The 27,262-nt window shown below is 55.7% G+C and overlaps 1 protein-coding gene across 1 annotated transcript in view; it reads right to left on the bottom strand.

Moving 5' to 3' along the window:
• The window catches only part of LOC133352839 (human immunodeficiency virus type I enhancer-binding protein 2 homolog), a 39,496-nt gene extending 12,446 nt beyond the window's left edge, over positions 1-27,050 (bottom strand). The window contains 5 exon segments of the mRNA XM_061568791.1: positions 519-724; positions 2,700-3,848; positions 3,850-4,155; positions 4,157-8,447; positions 26,954-27,050. Of these exon segments, the coding sequence (XP_061424775.1) occupies positions 519-724; positions 2,700-3,848; positions 3,850-4,155; positions 4,157-8,188 (5,693 nt within the window). The 5' untranslated portion in view covers positions 8,189-8,447; positions 26,954-27,050.
• Between the last annotated feature and the right edge of the window lie 212 nt (positions 27,051-27,262).

The following is a 27,262-nucleotide window of genomic DNA, read 5'->3' as shown; positions in this document are numbered from 1 at the left end:
CGGTTAACATCTCGCCACCGTAGCGCCGCATTTGCAACGGTGACCACCAGAGTGTTGACTGACGTGAGCATGATAGCAAACACGTAATGACACGTATACAAAGACAAGGGTCGCCCGTATAACCTTTGCATGCTGTTGGGGCAAGTGCGGTTTGTGAGTGTGGTGGTTGAACACAGTGCGGACGAGATGAAACAGTCAGTCTGATGGAACGAACGAGTCCCGCACACCCAACGCTTCACTACAGTCACTCGCGCATCGGTGGGTCAGTCACCTCCATATCACTCTTCTATTACTACTACCACGGCTTCCATTTCTCCGAACTTCACTCATTCATTCCTCGGTCCATGTCGAGGTCTCGTTCTACCACACAGATTCTTTTATCTCCAGAGACATGTTAACCCTAATCTGTTACACCTTCAAAAGTGCTGTTTGTTTGCCGGCCACTTGGCATGTTGGACCTTTGGGCTTTCTGCACTGCATCCGTATAGCGCCCGCTACTTCGCGCAGCAAACTCTCACCCGCCATCGAAGATCTTGATGCGGCAGGGCAGTGCAGGCTTGGCGGCGCGCGATGGAGAGTCGTGGTGACCCTTGGCCGACCTCTCCCGCACACTCTCCCGCGCGTTCTCCCTCGCTCGCTCTCGCTCCAGCTCCTTCTCGTGGCTGCCCACGACGGTCGCGGCTGGCTTCCCCAGTGGGGCGCAAACTTTCACCGCCGGTATCGGCTGCGAAAGCAAGACACGGCAAAGACAACTCAATGCGGGGGCACCGATTTAATATCGATCGCGGTTATTTTTGCTCTGATTTCTATCCCGTAAATAGGCCACATTTGCAAAAGTTCAAGATAATTACCTTTGATTAACAACCCACATCTGTAAAGAGGATTATTTTGAAATGTTAACGGTAAGACTGCCTGATTTATAATCATCACTTAGTACGTGTATTATTCGTGCCATTGTTATAACCAAGGCGCTGTGTTCCACAGACACGCCGTCTGCGCTAGCTTCACAGTCGGGGGCAATGGTACCCTGTGTGTGTGTGGGCCTCCAATTGAATAATCTGAAGGTAACTTTTAAAATTTGGATTATGATGTCGGCGCAAACCGGTCTACTCTTGCGAACGACATCAGGGAATATTTGACGTCCTCTGTGAAGCAGACAGCTCGTGATTTAAGGTCAACACACCCCCAGTATTATCCAGGATGGCCTGTCGGATGCGAACAAGCGCGCATGTACCTTACTACTGGAACTGCCCAGATAATTTGCGTATTCTCTGGATAATAAGACGCTATGGAACGGCAGACGTACCCCCAAAACGTATGTGCCCAGTGTCAATAAGGTTACACAAATCTGGTGACACACACACACACATCGACCTTACTATAAAACACACACACAACTGTTGCTTTGAATTATGGGGGATCGGGGGGGGGGGGTAAGGGGGGAGGGTAAGGGGGGGACAGGAAAATGGGTCTCCTGATCCAGATAATACGATACTGTCAGACTTTCCAGAACGCTGCCAGTTTTGTTCATCCTCACTGACGAGGCATCTGAGAGTCGTATCATCGGCACTCATAAACAGCATCTGTCTCTTCCGTTCCTGCCCCCCCCTCCACCCGTACTGAATTCATCAGCAACGAACTGAAAATGTGAAAATGTAACGTGGCAAAGTGCCCCCGCCCCCCTGCCCACTGCTTCCCTGCCCCCGCTCCTCCATGCATATAAAAAGGCACAAACATGAATAATGAAGCACTTAAAAACATCACGCACACACACACACGCATCGGCCGGAGCGCGTTCCGAATTCACAGAACATCAGGCCAAGGCACAGGCAAAGGAGTTGAGTGGTGAGGAGAGAGAGAGAGGGGAGGGGAGTGGGAGCGTGCTGAGGAAAGACAAGGTGGAGAGGAGAGGGAGAGGAAGAGTGCGGAGAAGAGGGAGAGAGCTCAAAGGAGAGAGTAGGGGGAGGAGAGCGAGAGCTGAGGAGAGAGGTCAGAGAGAGAGAGAGACATGGCCTGAAGAACGGTTTGATACAAGTTCAGGAAAGCACCAGTTTTCCCAGAAGATGTCGAAACTCACAGATGGAGGAACGTGGGTGATAGAGCGCGACACAGAGAGAGAAGGAGTTTGTGAAGGGTGTGAAGGAAGCGCCGAGCAAGTGAAGAGGAGGGAGGAATGGAAATAGGCTGGGAAGGAATGAGGCAGAGATTAAGCGAGGGTGGAGGATTGAGTGACGAAGGAGGGAGAGATGGATTGAGAAAGGAAGGGATTGAGTGAGGGAACATGGGGGGAGAAGTGAGGAAAAGATGGAAGGAGGGAGGGAGGGAGAGAGGGAGGGAGCCATCACCACACCGATCTGTACAGGCCCTGGCAGGTCCCCGCGCCACGGCCACGCCGGCAGATCACGCGGCACGGCACAAAGGGCGCTTGCTCGGCTCCCTGGCGGCGCGGCGTTGCTCTGATCATTCTTAAAGTGAGCTATTAAAAGTATTATTCCATAAAGAAAACAATTGTACACGATTCAGGGGCTTGATTTTGGCAAGAATCCCCGTTCCACAAAAGAAAATATAATTTTGCCAACAGCGTAGCCAGTTTCCACTTAGCGCGTGAGAGGCCAAACAAGTAAATGCTTTCCCCGATGGCGCAAACACGTGCACATCGCCGCCACCGCCGCCACCGCCACGCCGCTCACATTCCTCACCTGCGCCGCGTGAGGCCTCCTCCACCAGCCCGAGTGGACGAGGGCACAGGCGCTGTCGGGGCAGGCGGCCGCCGTGCTGTAGGTGGACGGCCCCGTCCGCTGCCTGGACCGCAGGAGTGCCAGCGCCGCGTGCGTGGATACGCCGGGGAGAATGCCGCCGCAGGGGCTCCCGCCGCTCTTAGCCGGCTCCCACGGCCCGTACACCGAGGCCTTGCCGTCCGCGGCAGCGGCGGCGGTGTCGGCGGCGGCGACGGTGCTCGGTCGCGCCCGGGCGTTGAGGATGCACCAGGACGCCGGCGTGAGCGTGCGCAGGCCCGGCAGGATCAGCTGCTGAACCTCGGCCAGGTCGGCCACGAGGACGGCGAGGCCCGGCCGGGGGCCCACGTGGACCAGCAGACTCGGGGTGGCCACCGCCTGCAGCACGGGGACCGTGATAGAGCCGGTGCCCCCGTGGGCGGCCGCCCCGGCTGGCAGCAGCACCCGCACCTGCACCGCCGACTTGGTGGTGGCGAGCCCTTGCGGCGCAGAGGGTGCGGCCGTCGTCTCCGTGAGGCCGTGACCGTCGGGTTCCTGGGAGGGCAGCTCGGAGGTCCGAACATCGTCCGCAGGGGCGCCTTGAACACCTCCAAGACGGGTTCCCGGGGCCGCCGGCAACAACCCGCTCACGGCGGCATCGCAGTGTGCCGGGGAGCCATCGCGTTCCACGGGCTCCGTCGTGCAGAACTGCCGGACGAGCACCGGCTTCCTCAGCCGAGGGGGCTCCGCTTGCTTCCTCGCTTCGCCGTTAGTCCCTTGCCGCGACGATGGGTCGGCGGCGCCGCGGGGCCGATCCTCCCCTTCGTCGGGACCCAATCTGCTGCTGGCACCAGGTGGCAGGCGGCAGCCTGACGGCGCTGCCTGCATGACGTCTCCCAGGCGTGCGGCGCATTGGTCCCTCTGCAAGACCGAAGCAGAAACCCCGAGATGGGAAGCCTCGCCGCGCGGCAGCGGTGGCGGCGGGGGTTTCGCCGCCCGCGCAGAACGCTGCGGTGCTTCGTCAGAGGAACCCATGAGAGCGGCGCCTCCCTCCTCACCGGTCACGTGACAGACTACCACGGCAGGCTGGCACAGGCGGGGGTGGGCCAGCTGGGACGGCGACGTGAAGATAGCGCTGGCCAGGGTGGGGTTCCAAGACGGAGGGCCGGCGAACGGGCACCGCTGACGCCAACGGCGACGGCTGTAACATACGGCCGCACGTCCGCAGGGCCGCCCCCACGTCAGCCCTCGGCAACGCTGCATGTGCCACGTGCTGGGCAGTTGTGTTGGTGGACGGCATGTGCTGGGGGTTGGACGAGCGATGGTTTTTCAAGCCAACGTCAACGGGGGTCGATCGCCACTGTTTGGACACGGCTCCCATCGAGCGAGCGTCTGCCACGGGACTCGGCACTGCCTGCTGCACAGCTTGGGCTTGCCGGGCCAGGAGGGCGAGACGAGCTCTCCGAGTGAAAGCGTTCGAAAGGATTTTGAAACGCGTGCCTGGGAAAGTGCTGCTTTTGCTGGTGACACGGCAGGAGATTGTTCTGAGTGTGGGGACGGTGGCAGAGAGGGAGCGGCGGGAATGGCGGCGGAACGGAGGCATGGTGTGGAGCCCACTGGAGGTTTGGCCTGTGCAGCTCGGAGTCCAGTCTCTGTACGGTCAAAGCGTGCTCCGGCAGATATGGCTGTGACCCTGGACGCTCCGAAGACAAGGCATACACTCCGATGCGCTGTGGGATTTCTCGGCGGAAGACCTGATGCTGGGGCTGCTGCTGAACGTCAGCCGGTGAGGCATCACAACTCTCCATCAGCTTCGAGTACTCTTTGGCACTGTGCAGGTGCAAATAACCGTCCACCGCCATGGCAGATGCCGCCGCGCGAGCCGCATCGGGGTGTCCGTTCAAGCTCGCCAGGTGCTCCAGGTACGCCTTCCGGCGCCCTCCCGCCGCGGCCGCTCGTCCAAGACTGGCGGCGACGGGGACGCAGGGTGCCGACAGGATCCCATCGTCGAATGACCTGCTTCGGCCCGCCTGCGGCCCGGGGCCCGCGCCGCACGGTCCGTGCTCTGACGCGGCGCGGCGCATTCCCCTGCCGGGCGGCTGTAGCGGGGAACGCGGCGGCGCGCCCGGCACGGTCAGAAACAGGGCGGCACCCTCCTCCCCGGACTTCTCCGCCGGCTCCTTCTTGGGCTTTTCATCGTCCCCCCCCTCCGCGTGGTCGAGCGAGGCCGACGAGAGGCTGGAGCAGCGCGAGAGGGTGCCGTCCGCGCTCGGGCTGCGGGAGAGCGGGGCCGACACGGAGGAGTCGTTGCTCGATTCCACGGAGGCGTTGCCCAGCTCGCAGAGGCGCAGCCGCTTCTTCTTGGGGGGCAGCTTCTCGGCCGGAAGCTTCTCCAGGGTCTCGCTCCTCCGCGGCCACTGGAACTCTTCCTCCCGCTTCTTGCCGGGCTCCTCCCCGAGGTAGTCGTTCTGCTGTTGGTCGCCATCCGGTTCCACCGTCACCAAGATTTCCGGAATTTTACTTTGCCGGATGAGTCTCCCGTTGCGCGGTGCTTGCGGGTCGGGCTGCGCACCCCCACGCACCTTTGCACCGCCATCGTCCTTCTCGCTGTCAGCTGTCGCAGGGAAGTTCTGCTGAACCGTGATGCCGTCTCGGGCTCGGTCCGCCGACAGGGACTGGCGGAGCACGACACAGCCGGAGCGTCCCGCGTCGGACTTTTCAAACGAGTGGGGGCGGCCGAGCAACTTGGTGTGCTGGATGACGGAGATTTCGTTGTTGCCGGCATGCCGGCCCACGACGCTTTCCAGACTCTGGCCACGTCGTGGCGCGAACCTGGCGGCCGCATTGGCGGGTGACTCCGACGGCGTGACGGCAATGGCCCCCGCCGGCGACTCACGCTCCGCAAAGGGGGTGCGTTCGTGCCAACGCAACATCGCAGTGGGACCCACGCCAACTCCCGTGACGTCCATCGGCGGCTCCTGCACCGGCTCGCCTCCGCCGGACACTGAAGTCTCGCCTCTCACAAAGTCCGGCTCGTCCTCGTCCCTGATGCTTTTGGGTTTTCTCCGTTTTCCCTGCAGCGAGGTGCGGTCCAAGGCCCCCGGACAGTGAGGCAGCCTCGCCGTCACCACGTCCCTCTCCGTGCGGTTGACGCTCACATTAACGCCGCTGCCCTGGCAACTCGGGGCCACGGCCGTCTTATTTTCCAGCGGGACCACCGTTTCAGAGAGCAAGTTGCCGCTGCTTTGCCATATTACGGAGGTGACCTTCGTCTGTTCATGACACTGCCTCCCTTGAATGTCCCTGCAGGCCGGGAGCTCCACGGCCTGCTGCCTCACCAGCGGTCGAGGGTTTGTGCCGTACGCGAGCACCGGAGAGGATCCGGCGATGGAGCCGCCCTTCCTCGGGAAGCACTCGTCGAACGACAGGCTGGCGCCGGCTGGGTGCCCGGCCGACGAATGACCGCTTCGCGAAGGATTGCACGTCGGCATGGAATTGCTGCGGAAGAAACCGCCCGTCTCGAACACGGGCACATCCAAAAACTCCCCGCTCTGGCATTTGGCGCCGCTGAAGACGACGCTCACGGGAGGGTCGGCGCTCGAGCTCCTGCGGCGGCCGGAGTCGTGGCAGGGGTGCGGTCCCTGAGCGCTGGTGCCGCTGCCGGCACCAGCGCCGCCACCTCGGCGAGAGAGCGCAGGGTCACTCCATGTCCTCGCATCCGCCGGCCCCCCCTCCACGTCCTCCTCGTCGTCCTCCACAGTCTCACCACACCAGCCCGTGCGCGCGTAACGCTCGGCCGCGCGACCCCTGCCCGCCGACCCTTGAAAGGCGAATGATGGCGCGTTGTAGCCACCGCCGCCGCCGCTGGTGCCAGTGGTGACGATCGGCGCGAGCGGGCTGGCCAGCGACAGTTCAGTGCTGCCCGAGCGGGAGAAGTAGCCCGAGTCGGTGCTCCCCTTGCTGCTGAACGGACTCGGTGTGAGGAGGTGCCCCGACGAGTTCGACTCCAGTTCCCGCTTGCGCCACAGCCGGTGCTTCGCCGAGCGGAGATCATTGTCGCTCGCCGCCGCCGCCGCCGCCGTGGGAGCCTGCTGCTGCACGTCCGTGCTCCGCTGGCCACTTTCTGTGATGGCGCGGCCACCCTGGCCCGCCCGGACCACCACCACCTGTGGCAGGGCGGAGGCGGCCAGGCCCGGTGTGACTTCTCCTTCGCCGACGTCGTTTCCCTTCCCCATCATCTCCCTTGGAAAGAATTCCTTACTGCGTGTATCCAAAACGCCCTTGTTTGCAAAACAGCGGCTCGGCGCTTCCTCCTTCACCTCCCCCTCTTCACCGAAGAGGGCCGGCGCAGCCCGCGGCGACCTCCATATTTCCTGTCGTGCTTTGAAAGCTCCCCCTGCTGAGGCGTCGATGTCGCGGGGAGCACGCTCGTCCGCACAGCACTCGACGTCCGTGTCCGTTCTCTCCCCATCCGACGGGCCGCCCGGTGGATCCTCCGAGTCCGCACCGAGCCCAAGTCCCTTGCCTGACTCGCCAGCGGGCCAGAGCGGCGCGGCCCGCACGGCGTGGGCGTGCGACTTGCAGTGCTTGTAGAGGTTGCTCTTGGTCTTGAAGGAGAAGCCGCAGGCCAGGCACGGGTATGGCCGCTCGCCCGTGTGCATGCGGACGTGCTTCTTCAGCACGCTCGGCTTGGCGCACGCCCTGCCGCAGTAGGAGCACGCGTACTTGCCCGGCTTCTTCAACTTGTCCTCCCCGTCCCGGCAGTAGTGCCGCCTCCTCCTGCCAACACCTCCGCGGGCACCGCTCGTGCCGTGTGGCGGCGGCGGCGCTTCGTGCGCCGCGCCGGGCCACCGCTTGCCACGAGCCGCGCTGCTGGGAGGCGACCTCCCAGGGCTCCACGCCACTCGGCGGGCCGCAGGGCCGGGAGTCGCGAGGTCGGGGTCCGGCGGCGCTGGAGACAGCCTCGTGAGCAGGCGCTCTCTGTGTGACCTTCCTCCTCGCGACCTTCTTCTTCCACGGCTGGGGACGGTCAGGGCTCCCAAGCAGTGCTCCCACTCCTCACACTGCTTCTGCCGCTGCTGCTCCTGCTGCTGCTGCACGTGGTTGGCCTTTGAGTGCGGTTCTGCGAGCGGCGCGGGCCTCTCCCCGGTTTCCTCTCTGACGCTGCAAGCGGCCGCCCGGCACCACTCAACGTGCGCAACTCCGGCGACAGCAGCCCGATCTGTCGGTCCGCTCCGATCGTTGTCACGGTCACCATGACGATCGGCCACCACCGGCTTGGCGGGGCCCAGCTCCACGGCCCGCCGCGCGGCCTCCAGGGATGTGGCTGCCGAGGCGCGGGGTCTGTTTGCCGCGTCGACAGCTTTGCCGGGAGAGCGACCGGCCTGCTCGACAGCACTGTCCTTGCCGATCATCGATGCGGGAGGAGGAAGAGGAGGTGGAGTTGGTGGTGCCACTGGCCCGGTGCTCGTCATAGCATCGGAGCCGCGGCCATGGAGGGCGCTCACGTGCTCGGCGCCATCGCCCCAGTGGTTGTGGCTGCTTCTCACCAGGGGCAACGGTCGGCTTCTCCGTCGGAGCCGGTGCGGTTTGTCAACGGTTCAGACGGCAGAAGCGGCGCCTCCCCGCCCGTGGCTGAACGTGGTTTCCAAAGTGTCCATCGTAGCGCATTCCACCGCTCGTCACGCGCCTCGACGACCTTTATTCATCCGGTGCCGTGGCGGCCTCGTGCTCCTGAAAAAGATGAGAGACGTAGAATTTACTTCACAAAGTCTCGAAACTTGCTGCTCATTGTCACAACATTCCACCTTTTTGGCTACATTGGTCGACGCACGGCGCAGACGTGGTGAGATGTGACATCTTGTGCCGTTCGCGTAGGCGGCTTAACTATGCATTTATTTATCGATTGAATGAGATTTTTGCACTTGTGGTACTGATGGTAGCTGGGCAGCTCGGGCAGCTGATCGCAACACATGGACTGAATTGCGCGCAGTGTACAGAATGTTCGTTCTAAAACGACAGGGCCGCTGGCTGAGCAAGTGATAGACTGACGAGTGGTTGACGAACCCCCCCGGATCACGGATTCACGGATTGCCATCTAGTAGCGGCCTTACGCATTCTCGCCGAGTCGGGCTGTGTGACCTGTGAACAAATTTTCGAGCCGGTGAGGAGGATTTGGGGGCGGCCAAAGCCCTGTTATCCACCACCACCCGCCAGCTACGGCAAGCGCACCGCAACAAACCGACAGCCGTTTGAGTAGCCATGCAGAGAGTAATGCGACGGTGGCCGGGACACAAGGGCGGGCAACGTTAATAAACCCGGGATCGGATCCGGGTTTTCCAACACCTGTTTTAAACAGCTTTTTGTTTTGTCGGTGCAGTTCGCGAATCAATTTCTACAGCACGACCACGTACGATTGCACAATTAAAAAAACTAAACGGTGGCATTTTTTTTACCTCTTCAACCGAGCTATTAGAACGCGAGCTTCTGGATAGGTTTGGGCAAGTGAATCCTCGTGAGCCCAAGCCACCCGCAGTCTACGAGACCCAGCGCCACGTTGTGCGGGCGCACCTCTGAGCAGCCTGGGGCCTGGGTCCGATTCCCCCAAGTAGGAAACCACTTGGGAAGCCACCCGCAGGTGTAAACTTTCACACCAACCGGCGGTTGCGTGTGCGCGGCGACAGCGACTTGTACAATGGAGATACGTCCTATGGAAAGTTATTTAGGGAACGTGACAATGGGAGTTTTTTTTCTACTAATTTATTCATTCCACGTGGCTGAGAGTCTCGAACGCTTGGATGGGGAACGCACGCACGCAGAGCGAGCGCACACTGAGAGTACAAGACGTCGCGCGCACGCACACACGGCACGGGGACATCGGCACCGGACCCGCACGGCTGCCTGATGATTTCAGTCTCTCGTGAGCCGTGTGATCGGGGGAGGCAATCTGAGAATGATGCTGAATCTTACCGGAAGAGCGGTGGCACCCTGGGGGAGCCACCGCGGTGTAGTGGTCATTAGCGCCACTGGACTTGTGATTCAGAGGTTTCGCCGCTTCCATTGCGTCTCTGCGGGTGGCCTCCACCACCCGACAGTATCAATGGGTACACCGCGGTTAGTGGATGCGCAGGTTGCGTATGGTGGAGTAAAGTGTGGGTAATGTCACCTCTTATAAGATGGTTCGGCCAGCGTGGAAGAGTAGGCGGAAATGCACTGGAGAGGGGGATTTTTCTCGGACTGCCTCTTAATAAAGCGAGTAATTGCAGGGGCTGCGCTTTTAACCTTTTCCATTTTCCTGGCGTTGGCATCCCCCACGTGACAGCATTACAGCACCACGCCAATTATGCGAGCAACACCTCCGCACATACCTAACGAAGATTGGTTTATCGCGCGTTGGTAACAAGCGGCGTTTTCCCGATCAACACCTCCGCGCGTAGCTGATGAAGCAAAGCGCGCTTCTCGCAAATCAGTTTTCCCGACACAATGCGCAGCGGTGGCCTAAAGGTCAACCCCGTGGTCTAAATTGAACGCGCTTTGAATGAATTAGGAAGAGCAGGCGACACTCCCACCAACACAGTGCTATAAGAAGCAGGCAGTTAAACTAAACGATGTTTTATTTTAGCAGGAAAGGCACCACTAGGCTATATAGAGCTCTTTTCCAGAAGCAACCTGGCCACAAATGATAGCTCAACCAAGTGGCTTACCATCGTGTGGAAATTTGTCGCACGTTTCTAAACACTCTAAACACACGTTTCTAATTGCGGTGGGAAAAACCAGAGGACCCGGAGGAAAACCCACGCGGCCTTGCAGCCCAAGCATACCACACCTGGTATCTTTTTTTTTTACCAGGTAAGGCTCAGTGAGCCATACAGCCCTTTTTCAGAAGCGACCAGGTCACAAAGGATAGCTCAACCAAGTGGCTTATCATGTGGACATTTATAGCAGCCAAATACTGTCAAGGCACGTTTCTAAATGCGGAGGTGAAAACCATGGAGGGAACATGCAAACTCCAAATATATAGCAGCAGGCATCAGGGTCGGTATCGAACCCACGACTTCCTGCATACCAGGCGAGGTAGTTAACATCTCCTAGCCACCGTGGTGCCCGCTGCAGGGGCTCCACCTCTACCTTTAAGTTTAAGGCAACGCTTCAGCAGCTGCTTCTCGCGATGTGAGCTGCTCGTCAAAAACATTCTTCGTCGTCAGTGTAAAATAGTTCGCGCAAAAGCTGTGCCCTCGTCGCCTCGGCCATCGGTGGCGCGTCAGTCGTCGCCTCGCTGTGGCGCAGGCCATAAAGCAAGCGACCCAGGCAATCAGCCCAAGGGGGCCCCCGGCATGCACGAGGAAAAGAAGAGACGTGTCAAATTACCAGCTCAAATTAAAATCTTAATCAACACGAGGCGCTGATTGACCCCAATTAACCCTCTCCCATTCCGATGACGGAGGTGTAAATGAAATCAAGTTGTCAGGTCGTCTTCAGGTCGTGAAAAAAATACATAGTAACGTTTCCTCCGGCGTTTTTCATTTTTTTAAATAATACTCTTTTTGTGCTTAATGAAGTGTCTGTGTCTGGTATTCAATGGCTAACTATTCACATGCGCTCAATCATCAGGAACCATTGCGTAAACAGGGACAGTCTCCAACTCTTATCGTCCACTGTCTGTCTGGCCTCCACACTTATTTGCCATGAAGAAGGCCCATTGCCCGAAACGCAGCCTATTCGATTTATTTATTTTAAGGCCACACATACGGTGTAATTATCGAGTGTTTTTTTACGGTAATTGTGTTTTGCACCTTGCTCGAGTGTGTCTGCGTTAAAAGTGCGGTGACGGCATTCCAGAGGAACACCGATGCCGAATTGATTGGATTAATTAAATTACGACCTTTTTTGAAAGAACGACTCCAATGGCACCTCTAATTGAAATCTGTACCCGATGGGGAAAACGGCATCACAGCAAACAGATTTAACGATGCGCGTGCACACATACACACACACACAGATGTAGTCAACCGTGCTAATTGGGGTGCGGGGGAAGGACAGCAACCTACATCGTAATAGTAGAGTCACCGATGTTCACCCATTGATCGTTTCCAGCCCGCTTGTCGTGCTACACCAGACTACGTGGGGTTACGAAGCATCCTCTGAATGCAACCGAGAGTCTCGAGGTATGGTACACAAGAAATCGGGCGAAACACGCTTCTAGAGATTTGAGGAATCTGGATGGAGAGAGATACAGCAGCGTACACATGGAAAGAGGAAGGTCCTGAGTTTGCGATGGAACAGAGGGGGAGGATGTGAGCAAAGGGGACAGATAGAGGAAGGCAAATACAGACACGGGGAACAGCAGCAGAGAAGGAGCAACGAGCCACGCGCTATACTGGCTCTGCCCTCTCATCTCACTCTACTGCGTGGAGGGGAGTAGAGTGAGACGAGAAGGTAGGAGAGTGCATGGAGGGGAGTAGATTGAGATGAGAGGGGAGAGATTGCAGAGTACGGGAAGGGGAGTGGAGTGAGATGTGAGATGTGAGGGGGGAGGGAGGAGAGTGAGCGGAGGGGAGTAGAGTGAGACGAGAAGGGAGAGGTTGGCGAGTAGGTAAAAGGGGAATGCAGGTAGGTGTAAGGAGACAGGTAGGAGAGAGTGGGTTCTACGGAGCGGGAAGGTGGACCGAGGGCGAGCCCCCTGGAGAATATTCCGGACGGTGAGGGCCAACTCACAGCAGCTGTACGACCGGCTTGCGTGACAGTGGAAGGATCTGACGACTGGGGTAACGCAACCTCGTGGAGGTGTCCACGTGCGCGGGTGTGCACGCGGGAACGCTCGGCCGATCGGAGAAGCGCCGTGCGCGTCCCTCTCGCGTTCGCCGTTCGCGCGTTCGCCGATCGACGCCCCCCGCCCCCCCCGTTGGTGCAGCGTGACTCACCCCGAGGGTCGAGGTCCCGTTATAAATAGCGGCGCGACGCAGGAAGCGGCGTGCGGGCGAACGCGCCGGGCGATACGGCGGGGTTTTGGTGAGCACGCGATGCGCTTTGTTGATAACGAACACACCACACACACACAAAACCGCGCCGTGGCTTCCTATTCACAAAGGGGTCTGACGCGGGCGGCTGCTGATCGCTCCGCAATACCGCCCACTCACTCTCTCTCTCTCTGTGTGTCTCCCGTCGACTCCGTCGTTCCGCTCAGACGAGAACGCGGCCCGAGTTCAGCAGAAATTCCTCTCCCGGCTGGCAAATGCGGTCACATGACACTCGCCGCCCCCGCCGTGTCGAAAGGAATTTTCGTTGAGTGCTGGAGTGCCGGTGCACGGAATCAAATATGGGACCTTCCGTCCGGTAATCACCAATGTCGCACCCCTCTCCTTTCTTGTTCAGGGGTCATTCCGGCATGTGGACCCCCGGTGTAGGTGCACCGCGTACGGACCCGATAGTTATGATGTCGCTGGCTGGACAAGACGTTCACACGACCCACGCTGGGATTGCGTGGTTTGACCGCAGCCGATTTGAAAGCGCGCTTAAAAGGCAATGCTTCGTTGCAGAGATAATTGGTTTCCCTCTAATCGTACCTCCACAGAAGAAGAAGCGCTGATATAAATGTCACATTTCAGACCCACTGTTGCAGTTGTGTACGAAAAAATGTAATCCATTCTCAATCTGCTGCTGGAGAGACAGCGACAACAGAAACCCGCCGTGACGACGTTGCAATTATCATCACAGTGCGCCTCGTCGCTCTGTGTGGGCGATCGAACCTCCCGCGTGGAGGTTTCTTTCTTCAGCAATCGTGAAAATTGTTTGGGCGGTTCAGTGTTGTTTTAACGGCGAGCGGGGGGGGGAGGTCTGCACACCCGCGGATTGCTACCGCTGGAACACACCTCCCTCCCGTGATTGGCACACTTGTGCCACATCGCGCGAGGCCATTTTAATTAACACCATCGGTTAGAGCGCACCGTGGAGCCCCGCGAGCGCAAAAAAAACCCACACACACACGCGCAAGCACGGGCACGCGCACGCCGGGCGCGCGCGTGCCCGTGCAACAACAACAACAACAGCCGCCGCCGCAGTTGGCCACTTCACGGCGGCGATGACGTTACCAACACCGCGCTTGGTGCCCTTTGAGGCCGCGTGAAGTGTTGAAGGCTCACTGGCCGGAGCTGCACGGGACAGACCCAGGTGCATCGACGGACTGATATGACTGGCTGATGCACCACCTGTGCTCCCGAACTGTGTTCCAAGTCGGTGTTGTGGTGTCGCTTCGCTGCACAACGCTGTTGCCGGAAGGCGACTGCCTCCAACTGCCCAGTAGCGTCCTTAAAGAGCCTCATGCACAGAGGCTGATCTTGGTGGGGCTCATGGTAAGGCCCCACCTCTTCGTGACATGCTCCAGGTTCAACAGCAGAGCCTCTAACTCAGAATGAGCAGCAATTACCAGATCGTCAGCATGCTTACATGGTTGAACAATCGGCAGCCATCCCTTGACCACATCCGGGCATAAATCAGCCTCCAATTGTATCCTTAGCAGAGGAAAATTACTCTGGGAAAGCCATGGAAAGCTTCTGGAACTATGAGAATGAAAAGGAAGTTAAATAATGTAGGAGCCGCAGGACATCCCTGCCGTACCCATAGGTGAACAGGGAATGGCTCTGACACCTGGCCGCGTAGCTTTACCCAGGCCTGCCCACCATTCTAAATGTCCTCGATGATTGTGAGCAGAGAGTCGGGACCCCAAAAGCATAAAGAACAACCCAGATGCCTGGCCTATTGATGGTATCATAGACCTTGACGAGGTCAATAAAGCAGAGATGGAGGTTTCGTTGAAATTGCTTACACCTCTGCTGTAGCAGACGCACAGAGAATATAGCGTCTGCATAGAACTGCCCTAGCCTGAAACAACATTGTGGTGCCAACAAGCCTCTCCTCGTGTGAGTATGTGATATTGGGCAGTCTGAAAACAAATGCCACCCATCCCTCAGCAATTTGCTGGTCTCAGACTCAGGATCACTCTTTGTACTTCCTCAACAGATGGCACCTCGGCCAGCCACTCACAGGAAGTAGCTACTTACAATATTTGAGGCACTGCAGCCCCAGCAGGATCATCCCCACCTTGCCCCGTGATGTTATCTGGCCTGAGGGACCCCCCCCTAATATGTCACAGAAACGCTCAGCAAACCTGCAAGCCTCTTCCTGGGGGTCAGAGATCGAATCATAATTCTGACTATCGCCTGATGAAGCTGGTTATAATCACCACTCTCCAACACACGATGTGCTGAATTAGTAACGAATTGGCACGTTTTGTTTACATGACAACCCTTACTAATTGGCTGTGTTGGGTGGTGGCGGGTTTAACGACACATTTATATTTAAGCGATCTAACCCCAAAAAAACCCTTTATTATGGATACATACACTACCACCACACAAGACAAACACCCACCCTATAACCTTAACATCACTTTTGGAGCAAGTACTGTTAGCGAGCACTTATGAAAGTCGGCATGGCACACAAAGGGGATGGGTGGCCAGCACCACCACACACTCGCTACCGCACACCCTGCCACATGCACACACGCACACACGCACACCACCACGAACGCACACCACCAGAGGCAGAGTCACACACAGGGGCACCACCACGTGAACCACAACCATCACCACAAACAACAATCACCACCGTTCGCCGCTAAGTGGCGGTGACGTCACCGCGGTGCTCGTGCCAGGCCAGGTGCACCACGAGGCTATCACGTGATTTGTCGAGGGCTCGCTGGCAGGAGGTCACGGGACAGACCCAGGTGCTCCTGCGTTGGTTGACTGAGATGACTGATGACACACACGCACACTGCCATATACTCGACACTTTCCCAAAATATTCTCAATTTACTTTTCGCACATAACGAGCAAAAATTGCCCAAACCCAACTTGTTGTTGTACTGATATTTTTTTTGTAAATCATAACAAGTATTAACATTAACCTGCTCGGTTTTGCTACCTTCACCCCCTCTACAAACGCCCGTTATGATTGCACATTAACACCAGGCAACTTGCGAGGCATCGTTACCTACCCCCCCGGCCTAATCAATCTTCCTCGCTGCATTCGTGAAACACAACCCACTTCACGGGGCCGGTGTAAACACAGCCTTGTTCCTAGAACCCAGCTTTTTCCTGCCCTTAATTAATTTGCGTCTCGGCAACAAACGTGTGCATTTTTGAGAGCAGAAAACAGGTCGGCTGGCAACGGTGCATTTTTTTTAAAGTTAAACCCGTAATTACAAGTCTGGCTTCGCGCCAAGAAAAAAAGAGATGAAAATCCGTTACTCTTTGGGCCCTCAACGCCCTATCCTCTACCAAACACTTCGTGTGTGTGTGTGTGTATATATGTATTATATTCTTTGGTTCTTTCGGTAAAGTCACGTATTGTAGAAAAATTTAATAAAACAAAAAATTATAATATATCACTATATTATTGATATATTATTTTTTGTTTTATTTTATTTTTCTACGTACGTGACTTTACCGAAAGAACCCAAGAGTATGGATTCCTACAGTCACGAAAGCTTCAAATCAAGATTGTATGTATTATATTCGTTGGGTCTTTTGGTAAAGTCACGTATATAGGTTCAAAGAAAATAACAAAAAATTACGACGTTTCGATCAAAACACAAGCAATCGTCATAAGGAGGACGATTGCTTGTGTTGTGATTTTACCGAAAGACCCAAAGAATATGAATTTCTGCAGTCACGAAAGCTTTAATTCAAGATTTATATGTATTATATCTATTTAAGCAAGTTTACCTAAACTAAACTATATTTTATTGTACCAGGTAAGGCCTACTGAGCTGTGTAGCTCTTTTTCAGAAGCGACCTGGCCACAAATTATAGCTCAACGAAGTGGCTTATCATCACGTGGACATGTATAGCAGCCAAATTCGGTAAACGCACGTTGATTCTAAATGTGTAGGGAAAAACCGGAGGACCCGGAGAAAAATCTACGCGACCATGGGGAGAGAGAGACACACCAACTCCAAATATACAGCAGGCGTCAGGGTCGGGATTGAACCCAAGGCCTCCTGTATACCAGGCGAGGTAGTTAACATCTCACCACGGAGAGAGAGACACGCAAACTCCAAATATACAGCAGCAGGCGTCAAGGTCGGGATTGAACCCAAGGCCTCCTGTATACCAGGCGAGGTAGTTAACATCTCACCACGGAGAGAGAGACACGCAAACTCCAAATATACAGCAGCAGGTGTCAGGGTTGGGATTGAACCTACGACCTCCTGTATACCAGGCGAGGTAGTTAACATCTCGCCACCGTGGCCCCCACTACTCCCACCCGCCCCCCCCCCCATTTCCACTCTGTGTGTGCAGCTTGCCCCAACCCTCCTCCCCCCCCCCCCCCAGATGGAGTGAGGAAAAAATCATTTGGACGATTCCTGGAAGCCGCCCTTCACATTTGGATCTGGCCTCATGAGCTGTAAGCATCTCAGAATCAGAATCTGAATATGTATTTATACTGGAGGAATCCGATGAACTATAAAGCTCTATTTTTAAATCCTTTATATTAAGTTCACTTGCTTGCTTGATTGCGCACTTACGACCGTGCAAATCTTTCGGTCGTTTTTTAACCCACTTCCCGTGATCCAATCGAGCTGACATTTTGCACACAGACTCGTGCGTGACAATGTATTTTCGTGAATTTTTTTTTCCAAAATTTTACACTTTTTAGGAAAAAATTAATTATATTTAATTACCAATTGCTTAATGGTGGCAGGCAATCATCTGACCCATAGGTGGCAGCCATCTCAAGCCAGAGGACGAGAGGACTCTAGCCGCCACGCATATAAAGGATTTATAGTGAAAAACTTTGTTTTTACGGGTTAATTTTTTATCACATATGTCCAGTCGGGGCGGGTCAGATCTTCATCTGCGGCTTGAGGACGGTGGGTGCGGATGGCTAGACGTGCATCTCTGGAGAAGAAATGATGGTAGACGCACTGATAAACCTCGAAGGCACACTGTTGCTGTAGGAGGAAATATACACACTCTCGGGTTCGCAGATGACACAGACGTGATTCCAGGAAGCGGAGAAAGAACTCGCAAGATCGAATATCAAGATTTGCAACGAATGGCGTCATGACCTCATGGTTTTTGGAAACCAACACGGAAGAGATGAAGGCGATGATAGCAGGAAAAACTGGAGTCTGACGTCGATGTAAGGTCAGGTGACGGTGGGATGGGGGCGAACTGTTTAGAACGTCTTCTTGGTTCTTTCGGTAAAGTCACGTAGAATGGAAATAATAAAATAATACAAATAAAACATAATAAAATAATTCTCACAACGTTTCGGCCACAACGCAAGCAGCCGTCCTCAGGTGAAGAACAGGTCTGTCAGAAAGACAGCGTCTGAATGAACACCACCAGGCTTGGCAGCGTATATTTAAGCTGGGTTGGAGGGGGAAGAGCGCCTTAGCATATTTATGGGAAGTGCAGGTATGTGATAGTACTACACGAAACGTCGTGAGAATTATTTTATTATGTTTCATTTTTATTATTTTATTATTTCCATTCTACGTGACTTTACCGAAAGAACCAAGAAGATGAATCCCTGCAGTCACGAAAGCTTTCAATCGAAATTTAACCACCTCTTTAGAAACGTTTCGGGGTGACCGTCACAGACGATGGAAGATCGGACAATGAAGCAAGACCAAAGTTTAGCAGCTGCACTTGGAGGACGAGCAAAACTCGAAAGGCTGTGGGAAGACATGCATTCATCACTGACATCGTACACCCAATAACGGACTGCAACGAGCCATAAATCACACGAGGGATCGGCCGAACGGAGACATTCGCCACACATCTCGCGAATTTAAATTGAAACCTTTCACCTCAACTTTTGCGTCCTGTAGGGGCCGGAGTGAATTTTGACCGCGACCGACCGACCCGGTTAGACGGACAGAATGAGAGAAAGAGATGCGCCGGTCGGATCCATTAGCGCAAGACCGCCCCTCCCCTCCTCCCCCCTGGAGGAGGAGGGGGGCGGTGTTGACAGAGACTCGGGATAACAAAAACAAATCTATCGTCGCAGCGGAGACGGCGCAGGTGTGGGCGGGCGGGCGATGCGAGCGCGCACGAACGCTCCTGCGTAAACTGGGACACGTGCTCTGCAGGGAGTGGGGGGAGTGGGGGAGCAGATACCCCCCCCACGTGGCGCTACACCTGGCCGCACCTGGCCCCCACCTGATGACCACAGCCCGTGCAGGAGCACACGGCAGGAGCTGCGGGTGTCCGCCGCCGAGCGAGCGATGCGTTTCCCCGTGGTTACTGGGCAGATTAAATTGGCTCCCCGCGTCGTCACGGATAAGAAGACTTCGTCCACTGCACTGCAATTATCTTAAATCTGTGCAGCTACTGGCTGCTGCTGTTGCTGTTGCTTGCTGAATCAGTACCGAGCCTGCTGTTCGTGCGCTGACGTGCGTTTATAAGTTCCGTCTTTAGCATGATCAGCATTAACACCGCCTTGTTAACCGTGTGGAGAGAAAAATGCGGACTCGAAAGAGTCATTTTTTTTGCCCCATTATTGTGGCTTGCTCTTAACCGTGCCTAGACGTGTGTGTGTGTGTGTCGGGGGGGGGGGGGGTGTGTCAAGACCCCCACAGTGGCTGCGTCCCTGGAGCCGATCAATAATCCCCAACTCCGCACGGAGTCGCGTCCTGTCGGGATAATCCGACCTTAAGCCACCCGCGGCTCTCCCTTGCGAACAGCGGAGATCTCTCCGCGAGGCCTCCGCCTAATGACAGGGTCGTTGGTTCATGTTCCCCCCCCCGCCACACTCACCCCCCTCCCCCCCTCCTCCTTTCTCAAGCCGTCAAGCGTCACCTTCCTCTTTCAACCTCTTGGAATCCTCCTTCTCGAGCCCTCCTCTCTGACGACAACACGCCCAGTCCAGATCCTTAGCCCATCTCAAAATTATTCCAATTCGACTTCTCCACTGCGGAACTCGAGCCCAGGAACGAATTTGTATTGATTTTGTTTTTTGACCAGGTAAGGCCCGCTGAGCTGTGTAGATGTTTTTTTTTTCAGAAGCGACCTGGCTATCACAAATTATAGCTCGCCGAAGTGGATTATCGTCACGTGGTAATGTATAGCGGCCAAATACTCTTAACGTGTGTTGATTATAAATGTGTGTGTGGGGGGGGGGGGCGGAGAAAAATACATGCGACCACGGGGAAAACAACGCAAACTCAAAATATATCTCCTGTATACAAAGAAAGGTTGTTGACAGCTTGCCACCAAGACATCCCCTCGGATACACAAAAGGTGCAGTCTCCTTGACCTCCATGCTCCGCTCACGACCCTGAGCGTGTCTGTTCAATTTGCAACGCTTGTCTATTTTTCTATTCATTTTTACTTTCAAGCCGTTTTTTTTGTTCGTCGTACAGCCATGTAACAATCGCGCCGCTGCCGCTGTCATTATGCGTCCACAACATCCTCTGCTGCCGATAACCTTGCTCTCTCTTGTGTTTGGACAGGCATGTTGCATGTTTGTGGTCAGACACAACCCTCACTTTGCGCCACAGAGTAAACCACTGCAGCCTGCATTCCTTCAACGGAGGAGGGACCGCAAAAGTGCACCAACTCTCTCTTGAAGCCCTCTCGTGACGTCGAGCAGACCTTGACATTGGCCATCTCGCTTCTAAACAAATTGCTGCCATTGTACGCAAGGATAAATCGCACGATTTTTTTCCGAGTGCTTTTTTTACATTTCATTCGGAAAAATAGATATGTTTTAACCCCCCCCCCTCCCCCAACAAAATTCAATTTCAACTCCCACCCTCCCACCAAAGAATATTTTTCACTGGCCTCATACGTCACTCGCTCTGTGCTAGCTCGGCTGGGCTGGGCTGAAACGCCGCTTGCGCAACACAGGGAGGGCCACTCGGAGCCAGGAGCAGAGTGGGGGGAGCAGATTTGTTTTGGGTTTCGCCACGAACGCCCAGAGGGCTCAAAGAAACGTTTCTCTCTCGAGCGCCAGCTCCGGCTTGAACTCCGGCCACCGAAACGGAGGAGGAGGAGAATGTGCTGATGTTGCGGCAAAACGCGAAACAGGAAGAATAAAACGGTGGGGGAGGGAGGGGGGGGTGTGAAAATAAATAAGTCAATAAATAAGAACCTGGCGAAGGAACGCAATCCGCTGGCGTCGCCGCTTCTGAGCTGTATACCCAAAAAATCGGGACCACATCACGGGCGGACAGGAGAAGAATAATACGAATATCTGGCACCGCAGGTAAACGCATCGTCTCGAGAAGGATGTACCATCACTGCTATGATTTCGCAAACTAACAGATATCCCAGGACAACGGCTACCTCCTCAACGAGTGGAGGGACGATCCTGGGAAAGCCATGATAGATGTCAAACATACGCCGGGCGCAAGTCCTCCAGATCAGCCGAGAATGAGCCCAGGGTTGCAACAGAGAGGACCATGGATGCTGGTCCATCGCTGCCGTTCCTCTGCCTGCCTTTTCACGCGTCCAGCGCGCCAGGCCGCGGCATGGCCGTGCGGCTAAAGCAAACGACGGGACGTCAGTGAACTCCTTGCAGGAACGATTAGCCACGTGCCGGCCTGAAGTTCGCAACGCTGAGACGATAGGATGTTGCCCAAAAAACGTCCCTCATCCCAACCATCACTCCTCCACAAAAACACTGCCCTAAAAATAAAACTTTTCTAATCGGCTAAGGTCCAAGCATTGGGCCCTCTTTCGCAGCACGTAGAGAGGCCAGGGAGGTACAGACTCACAGGTAGAGTCACAGGTAGAAAACTTACTAACTCTCTGGGCCCTCCAAGGGCTGCGAAAGGGCTATTGCCCGAAACGTCACTCAATTTTTCCCCTTTTTAGGGCCACGTGATTGTGCACCACCATAAAGGCATCAGCCGCAGCTTTACCAAATAATTCCCGCGCTAACAGGTGTAGTCGGTTGTTGCGGGGCTACCTTGTGGGGCAGCAGTGAAGAGTTCAGAATACGCGTTAAATGGTTGTACTGTACTGCTTTTCTCCTCCCGAGGTCGCCAAGCCGTCGCTGACCGTCGTGGTGAAGTGGGGTCAAATAACCCCCGTGACCCACGCAGCATGGAGTAGGTCCCATTAATCACCAGTGGATAGGCAAGGATGAATTTCAGCAAGGTCTGCTTGTTTCAGTGGCCGAGAAAAATATTTCAGCACCCAAAATTCCCAAAATTTATTCAGGATACCTCTTGCTCAGTGCCGGGTTATCCTCGTAGCAAAAGTATCACATGCTACGGACCCCGCACTTTCAAGGGCCCCGCGCTAAATGCTTTCAAGCGATCAATTCCGGCTCAGTGATTATGCACTTGCTCTATTACTATAGTACTATACTGCCTTCAACTTTTATGGACGACTGGGTGTTTAAGGTTAGCGATTTGTCGTATTATCTGGCTGTATTGCAAGTAAAAATATACGATGACTTTACTATGCAAGTAAAAATAAAATATGTGTTTTAATATTTGCGTTTTTTAAATTTAGGGCTCCTTCATAACATATGCTACAGGCCTCGCACTAGCTTAATATGGCGCTGCTCTTGCTGCGGCTGTGTAGATGCGAGTCGCGTACATGGAGGTGAAGGCCAACACGATCAGAACTCCATCCGCTCTGTCTTCACGAATAAATAAAACACGTGTTTTGGTCCATCGGTCTCTTGTCTTTCCAGACCAACCAATATTTTGTTTCAAGCCGGAAAAGTCCGGACCGGTTTCACCCTCCTGACTGCTCATCAGCAGTCAGACTTTTTAAAACAAATGTACAGAGATGTTGTTAGCAAGGACACTCCATGTAAAATATACATGGGTCCCTGTTTAACGCAATTTTTTAAAATAAATACTGTACATAAACTCATCGTGTGCATGCGGGGACTTTACTGTAATGGTGACAAGAGGACAAACCGTGAGCTCAACAAAGCAGGGAGCGTTGCCCCGGGGGTACGGTCGGGGCTGAACGTGTTAATTGCTAATTGTTTGGTAATTTATGACCCAATGGCTTTGGGAACGTGTGCAGACCCCACAGCCCCTCCCCCTCTTCCTCCTCTGCCCCCCCACACGCCCCAGACTCCCCAACCGAAGCGTTGCCCCAGCAGTGTTCGTACAACGGGCACGCGTGCTCGTGGCAGATAAGTGACTGAGCGAGCGAGTGGGCAATATCTCCCCACGGCGTAATTCACCACTACAACGAATGGAAACATACACACACATGTACGCGCGCGCGCGCACGTACTTACATAGACGCACGCAAACATATATACACACAAGAAAAGCACAGCACGAACATGCGAGATAATACGCAGACATAAAGACAAAGATCCCCCGTATAGCCTTTAACAGAATGTTGGGGCAAGTGCTGTTCTCGAGCACGTTTTAAGTAAGGTTCATTAACAGGCACACGAAGGGCTGGGTTGGCCAGTACCATGGCCGGCCGCCTTTGTCTCCCCGTGGTGATGTTTTACACACCACACCAGGTAGTCATTTGAGGCTGAGTCGACCTAAGGGAGGCCCCGGACTGGTTCAGATAATCGTCACCGGTGTTGGCCGTGAGCGGGAATCGAACCCGGGTGGCCAGGTTCGTAGCGCTAACCGCTACACTGCCGCTCCCCACAACCACGAACGCACTGACACACGCACACACGCGCACGCGGCATCACACGAACGCAGACTCAAACGCAGCACTTGGCCACGCTTGTTTCTCGAAACGGAAATACAAGCAAACACGGAACTTCTTTTTGCCGATGTAAACATTGCCATTCTCATAGACACCACTGACAGACCAGGGCGTGCACACATCGGCAGCCTTCCCCGACGCGTGCTGGGTGGGTGTGTGGGTACAAGCCGACTGGCTCGCAAACCCTGCGCACTCGAACGGCTCTCGGCACGTTCAGCGGAAAAAAACTCTTCCTCTGCAGCGTCCCCCCCCCCAACCCACCCAGCACCTAACGGGAGCTTTGGCTGGGAGAGATCGCGAGAGGTGGTCACGGGCATGGGGAGTCCTTCATCCAGCAGTGGAACGATCATGGCTGATGATGATGATGATAGACAACGAGACTGATGCGTACACCTAATGGGTCTCATCGGCTGCTGTAAATATATCAGCAACACCAGCAATGCTGTCTTTTCGTAAATAAGCCAATGAACTCATTGGGAGTGCGTTACGTAACGTTGTTGTTATTATTATTATTCAGCTTTCACGGTTCATTTGCTTAACTGGTTGAGAACTCAAGAGACCAGGATGAATCTCGTTTATCAAGAATGAGTGGTCAAACGAGTGGGTCAACGATTGCGTGCGATGATGATGAGTGAGCGAGTTCAGGTTTTCGTATTCTTCGGGTCGTTCGGTAAAGCTTGGCTTTACCGAAAGACCCAAAGAATATGAATTCCTGCAGTCACGAAAGCTTTAAGTCAAGATGAGTTCAGGTTTGTTTTGTTTGAGCTGAAGAGACCAACGTGATCCTCATTTGCTCCAGTGACTTGGGGTCACCAAAATAACAAAATGTAAGAACGAAACAATAAATGAATGAATCCGACAGCAACGAAGCGGGCAGAAGTAATTCATATTACCGGACTACTAGCGGTGTGGCCGATATGAGGTAAAGCACCTTATGATGGCAACATGCAAGAGACTCGGCTACCCGTGATGCAATATCGTGGAGACTCTGGCTGACTTGCCAGACCTCTTGATGCTCCACTGAGCATTGAGGCGTTGATGCTCATCTCCTGTTATACAGCCCTGCAAAGCCAGTAGTGGCAATTCCACATTCCTATGGCAGGTGAGAGTCTAGGCCCAACCACCGTTGATTTTCTCACAAAGTGGCACGAATCCTTGTTTTTTTATTATTATAGTATCGACCTCCGGAGGGACGATGCGCTGGGTCAACCACCCCACCAAGGATTTGAACTCGCCACCTTCTGATCGCGAGCTGCTCCCCCCCCGCTCCCCCCGCTCCCCCCCTCCCCCCCGGCCAACTGACCACATTGAGTTGACGAGGCGAGAACTTTTGAGAGGACTCCGAACCACGACCTTTCTCCCTCTCTCTTCACATCCACCAGCTACAACTGGAACGGTGCTTTCAGTCTATCGACGACGCCACGGGCCATGCGTTTGTTTTTTGTTCCCCCACCCCACCCCACCACCAATACGCCACATGGTAAGAGCGGGTGGGGGGGGGTGCTACGAATTCGGCGTGCAGGATGACGCACGCCGCTCTCTTACTCACCCCAACACACCGTGCATGGCGAGCCGAGCGTTGTCTCTCTCTGTGTGTGAGAACCTCAACACCATCACCCCACCCCACCCATCCCGAGCACACCACCACCACCGACACCACCACCGACAGACACCACTACCCTCCCACTTCCACACGACAACAGAACGCAGGACACGACCCGGGGTTCGCTCCGACTCACGGCTCGCTCCGCCGCGCACTCTGCTCCCGGGCGCCCAGGGCGCTGTGCTGCTGCTCCGATGCCCGCCGCTGACACCGGCTCAGGTGCCCGGCTGGCCCTGGGTGGTGTTAGGTCCGAGTCGCGTCCACCACATGAGATGCCCGCCGCTACTGCTGGTGCTGCTGCTGCCTCCTCCGAGCGTCGCTGAGCGGCGCCGTTCACGCTCTCCCTCCCTCCCTCCCGCCGCGCTCACTGTTACTCTCACCCCTTTAGGTTCTCGTGACTCTCACTTCCTCTCTCTCTCTCTCTTCTTCCCCAAAGTTCCTTTCTAATCGTATCTCGCTCTCTGCCTTTGCGTCTCTACCCGTGGCTCTGTATTCATCTCCCTCTCTCCGCGTGTCTATCTCTTCCACTCTCTCTCTCTCGTGTGTATGAATGTTGAACGTCTTTGGCACCGTACGTAGCCAATCCCCCCCCCACTCCTCCCCCCTTAGATCTCTTCCCCCTATCTCCCCTCCGTCTCAACGCCTCCGGTCCCTCGCCGCATGTCTCTCTCTCTCTCTTCCGCTGTTCCTTGACTCGCCGCACCGCACACCGGCTCAGGGTGCGAGGAGGATGGCGAGGTGGGTCGGGTGCTCGAGCGGGGCTAGCGGGGTCCGCAGAGGAGGGCGTGCGGGTGGGTGGGTGGGTCCGAGCGAGGGGGGGTGGGAGGGCAAGAGCGGAGTAGCCGGGCGAGCGATGCCGTCAACAGAGGGGGAGGGAGGGAGGGAGGGGAGGGACCGCCAGGGGCAGGCGGTGAGGAGGGGGGAAAGCTGGGGGGAGAGAGAGTGGGGGGTGGAGGAGGAGGAGGGCCGGGAGTGGGTGGAAGGATTGGGTGGCGGAGAACCACAATCGGATCACGGCGTCAAATTAACGCTAATCTACTGCGGCGAGCGGTGGTGGTGGTGGTGGGGCGCGGGGCGGCGCGGAGTCTCTAAATAAAGGCCGCTTCCGGCCGTCTCTCTCCGAGCAGCAGGGGCTATGATGCAGTGGTTGCCGTGGCGACGATTTCTAGAAATGAGCATCACCGGCCCGGGAAGGCTAAATAAAGGGGAGCAAGCAATTTCGTGAGAGCGGCACTCACACATACACGTACATACGGGGGGGGGGGGTGCGGCGGATGGGGGGTTCGTGGTGTAATTATGACGCTCGCTCAATCGCTCGCACGAACTCACGAACTCACGCCAACGCGCGGCCGCTTGTCACCACGATGCTCCCTCCTCAAGGACACGGGGACCAAACGGGGTTACAGCAGGACGCGGGGCCCCACTCGCAGGAGTACGGGGGTGGGGGACACCCTGTGGCGCACACAGACGCGGAGGGAGCCGGGGCACAGAGACGTCCGGGGAGAGAAGCCGTGGTTGACATCGGCCCCAGTGTCAGGAATTGAATGGGGCCCCCTTTTCAATTTCCCCACTTTTTAAAAAAAATTCAATTTTCGGCAGCTTGGAATCCTCCGGCCCCATGGGCCCCAATGCCTGCACCGCTCCTCGATAGCCACGCCACTGGGGACACGGAGACGCTCTGAGACAGCAGGACTCGGAGACGCTCAAGAGAGACACGGATAAGGCAGAGGACAGAGACAGAGGGACAGGGGGACACTCGGTGGTGGCAGCAGGACAGAGCCGCGGGCAATACCCCACGATGCTGTCTCGCTTCAGTAAACACCACAGCAGTGTCACATCCCCCCCCCCCCCCTGCCACCACCTCCCCTCGCCCATGGCTATCCTTCGTGCGCGATTCACAGGAGCGAGAGATGGCTCGTTACACGCGGCTGTTCCAGAAAATCCGCATTCAAACTGCAGCCGACTTGGCAGTGGACACGACACGAAGCCTCTCCGCTGACATTCCTCGGCAGACGCAAGGCTCTCCCTCCTCCTCCTCCTCGGCCACGCTTCCTCCACATGATACGCTCTGGGAGCCGTGCGGCAGCAGCAGCAGTAGCAGCAAGCCGCGCGCACCCCGCTGCTGCGTGGGTGTGCAAGGCGCGGAGTCACACAGGGAGGAGTGGGAGAGAGCGATGGACGGGCACGTTACATAACCCCGCCAGGGATGAAGCAACTTACAGCAGCAGCAG

The sequence above is a fragment of the Lethenteron reissneri genome, chromosome 42, assembly GCF_015708825.2.
Source record: "Lethenteron reissneri isolate LAM-NWPU_2019-01 chromosome 42, ASM1570882v1, whole genome shotgun sequence".
Lineage (NCBI taxonomy): Eukaryota > Metazoa > Chordata > Hyperoartia > Petromyzontiformes > Petromyzontidae > Lethenteron > Lethenteron reissneri.
Note: the sequence above shows the minus strand (reverse complement) of the source record. Positions and strands in the feature narration are given on the sequence as shown.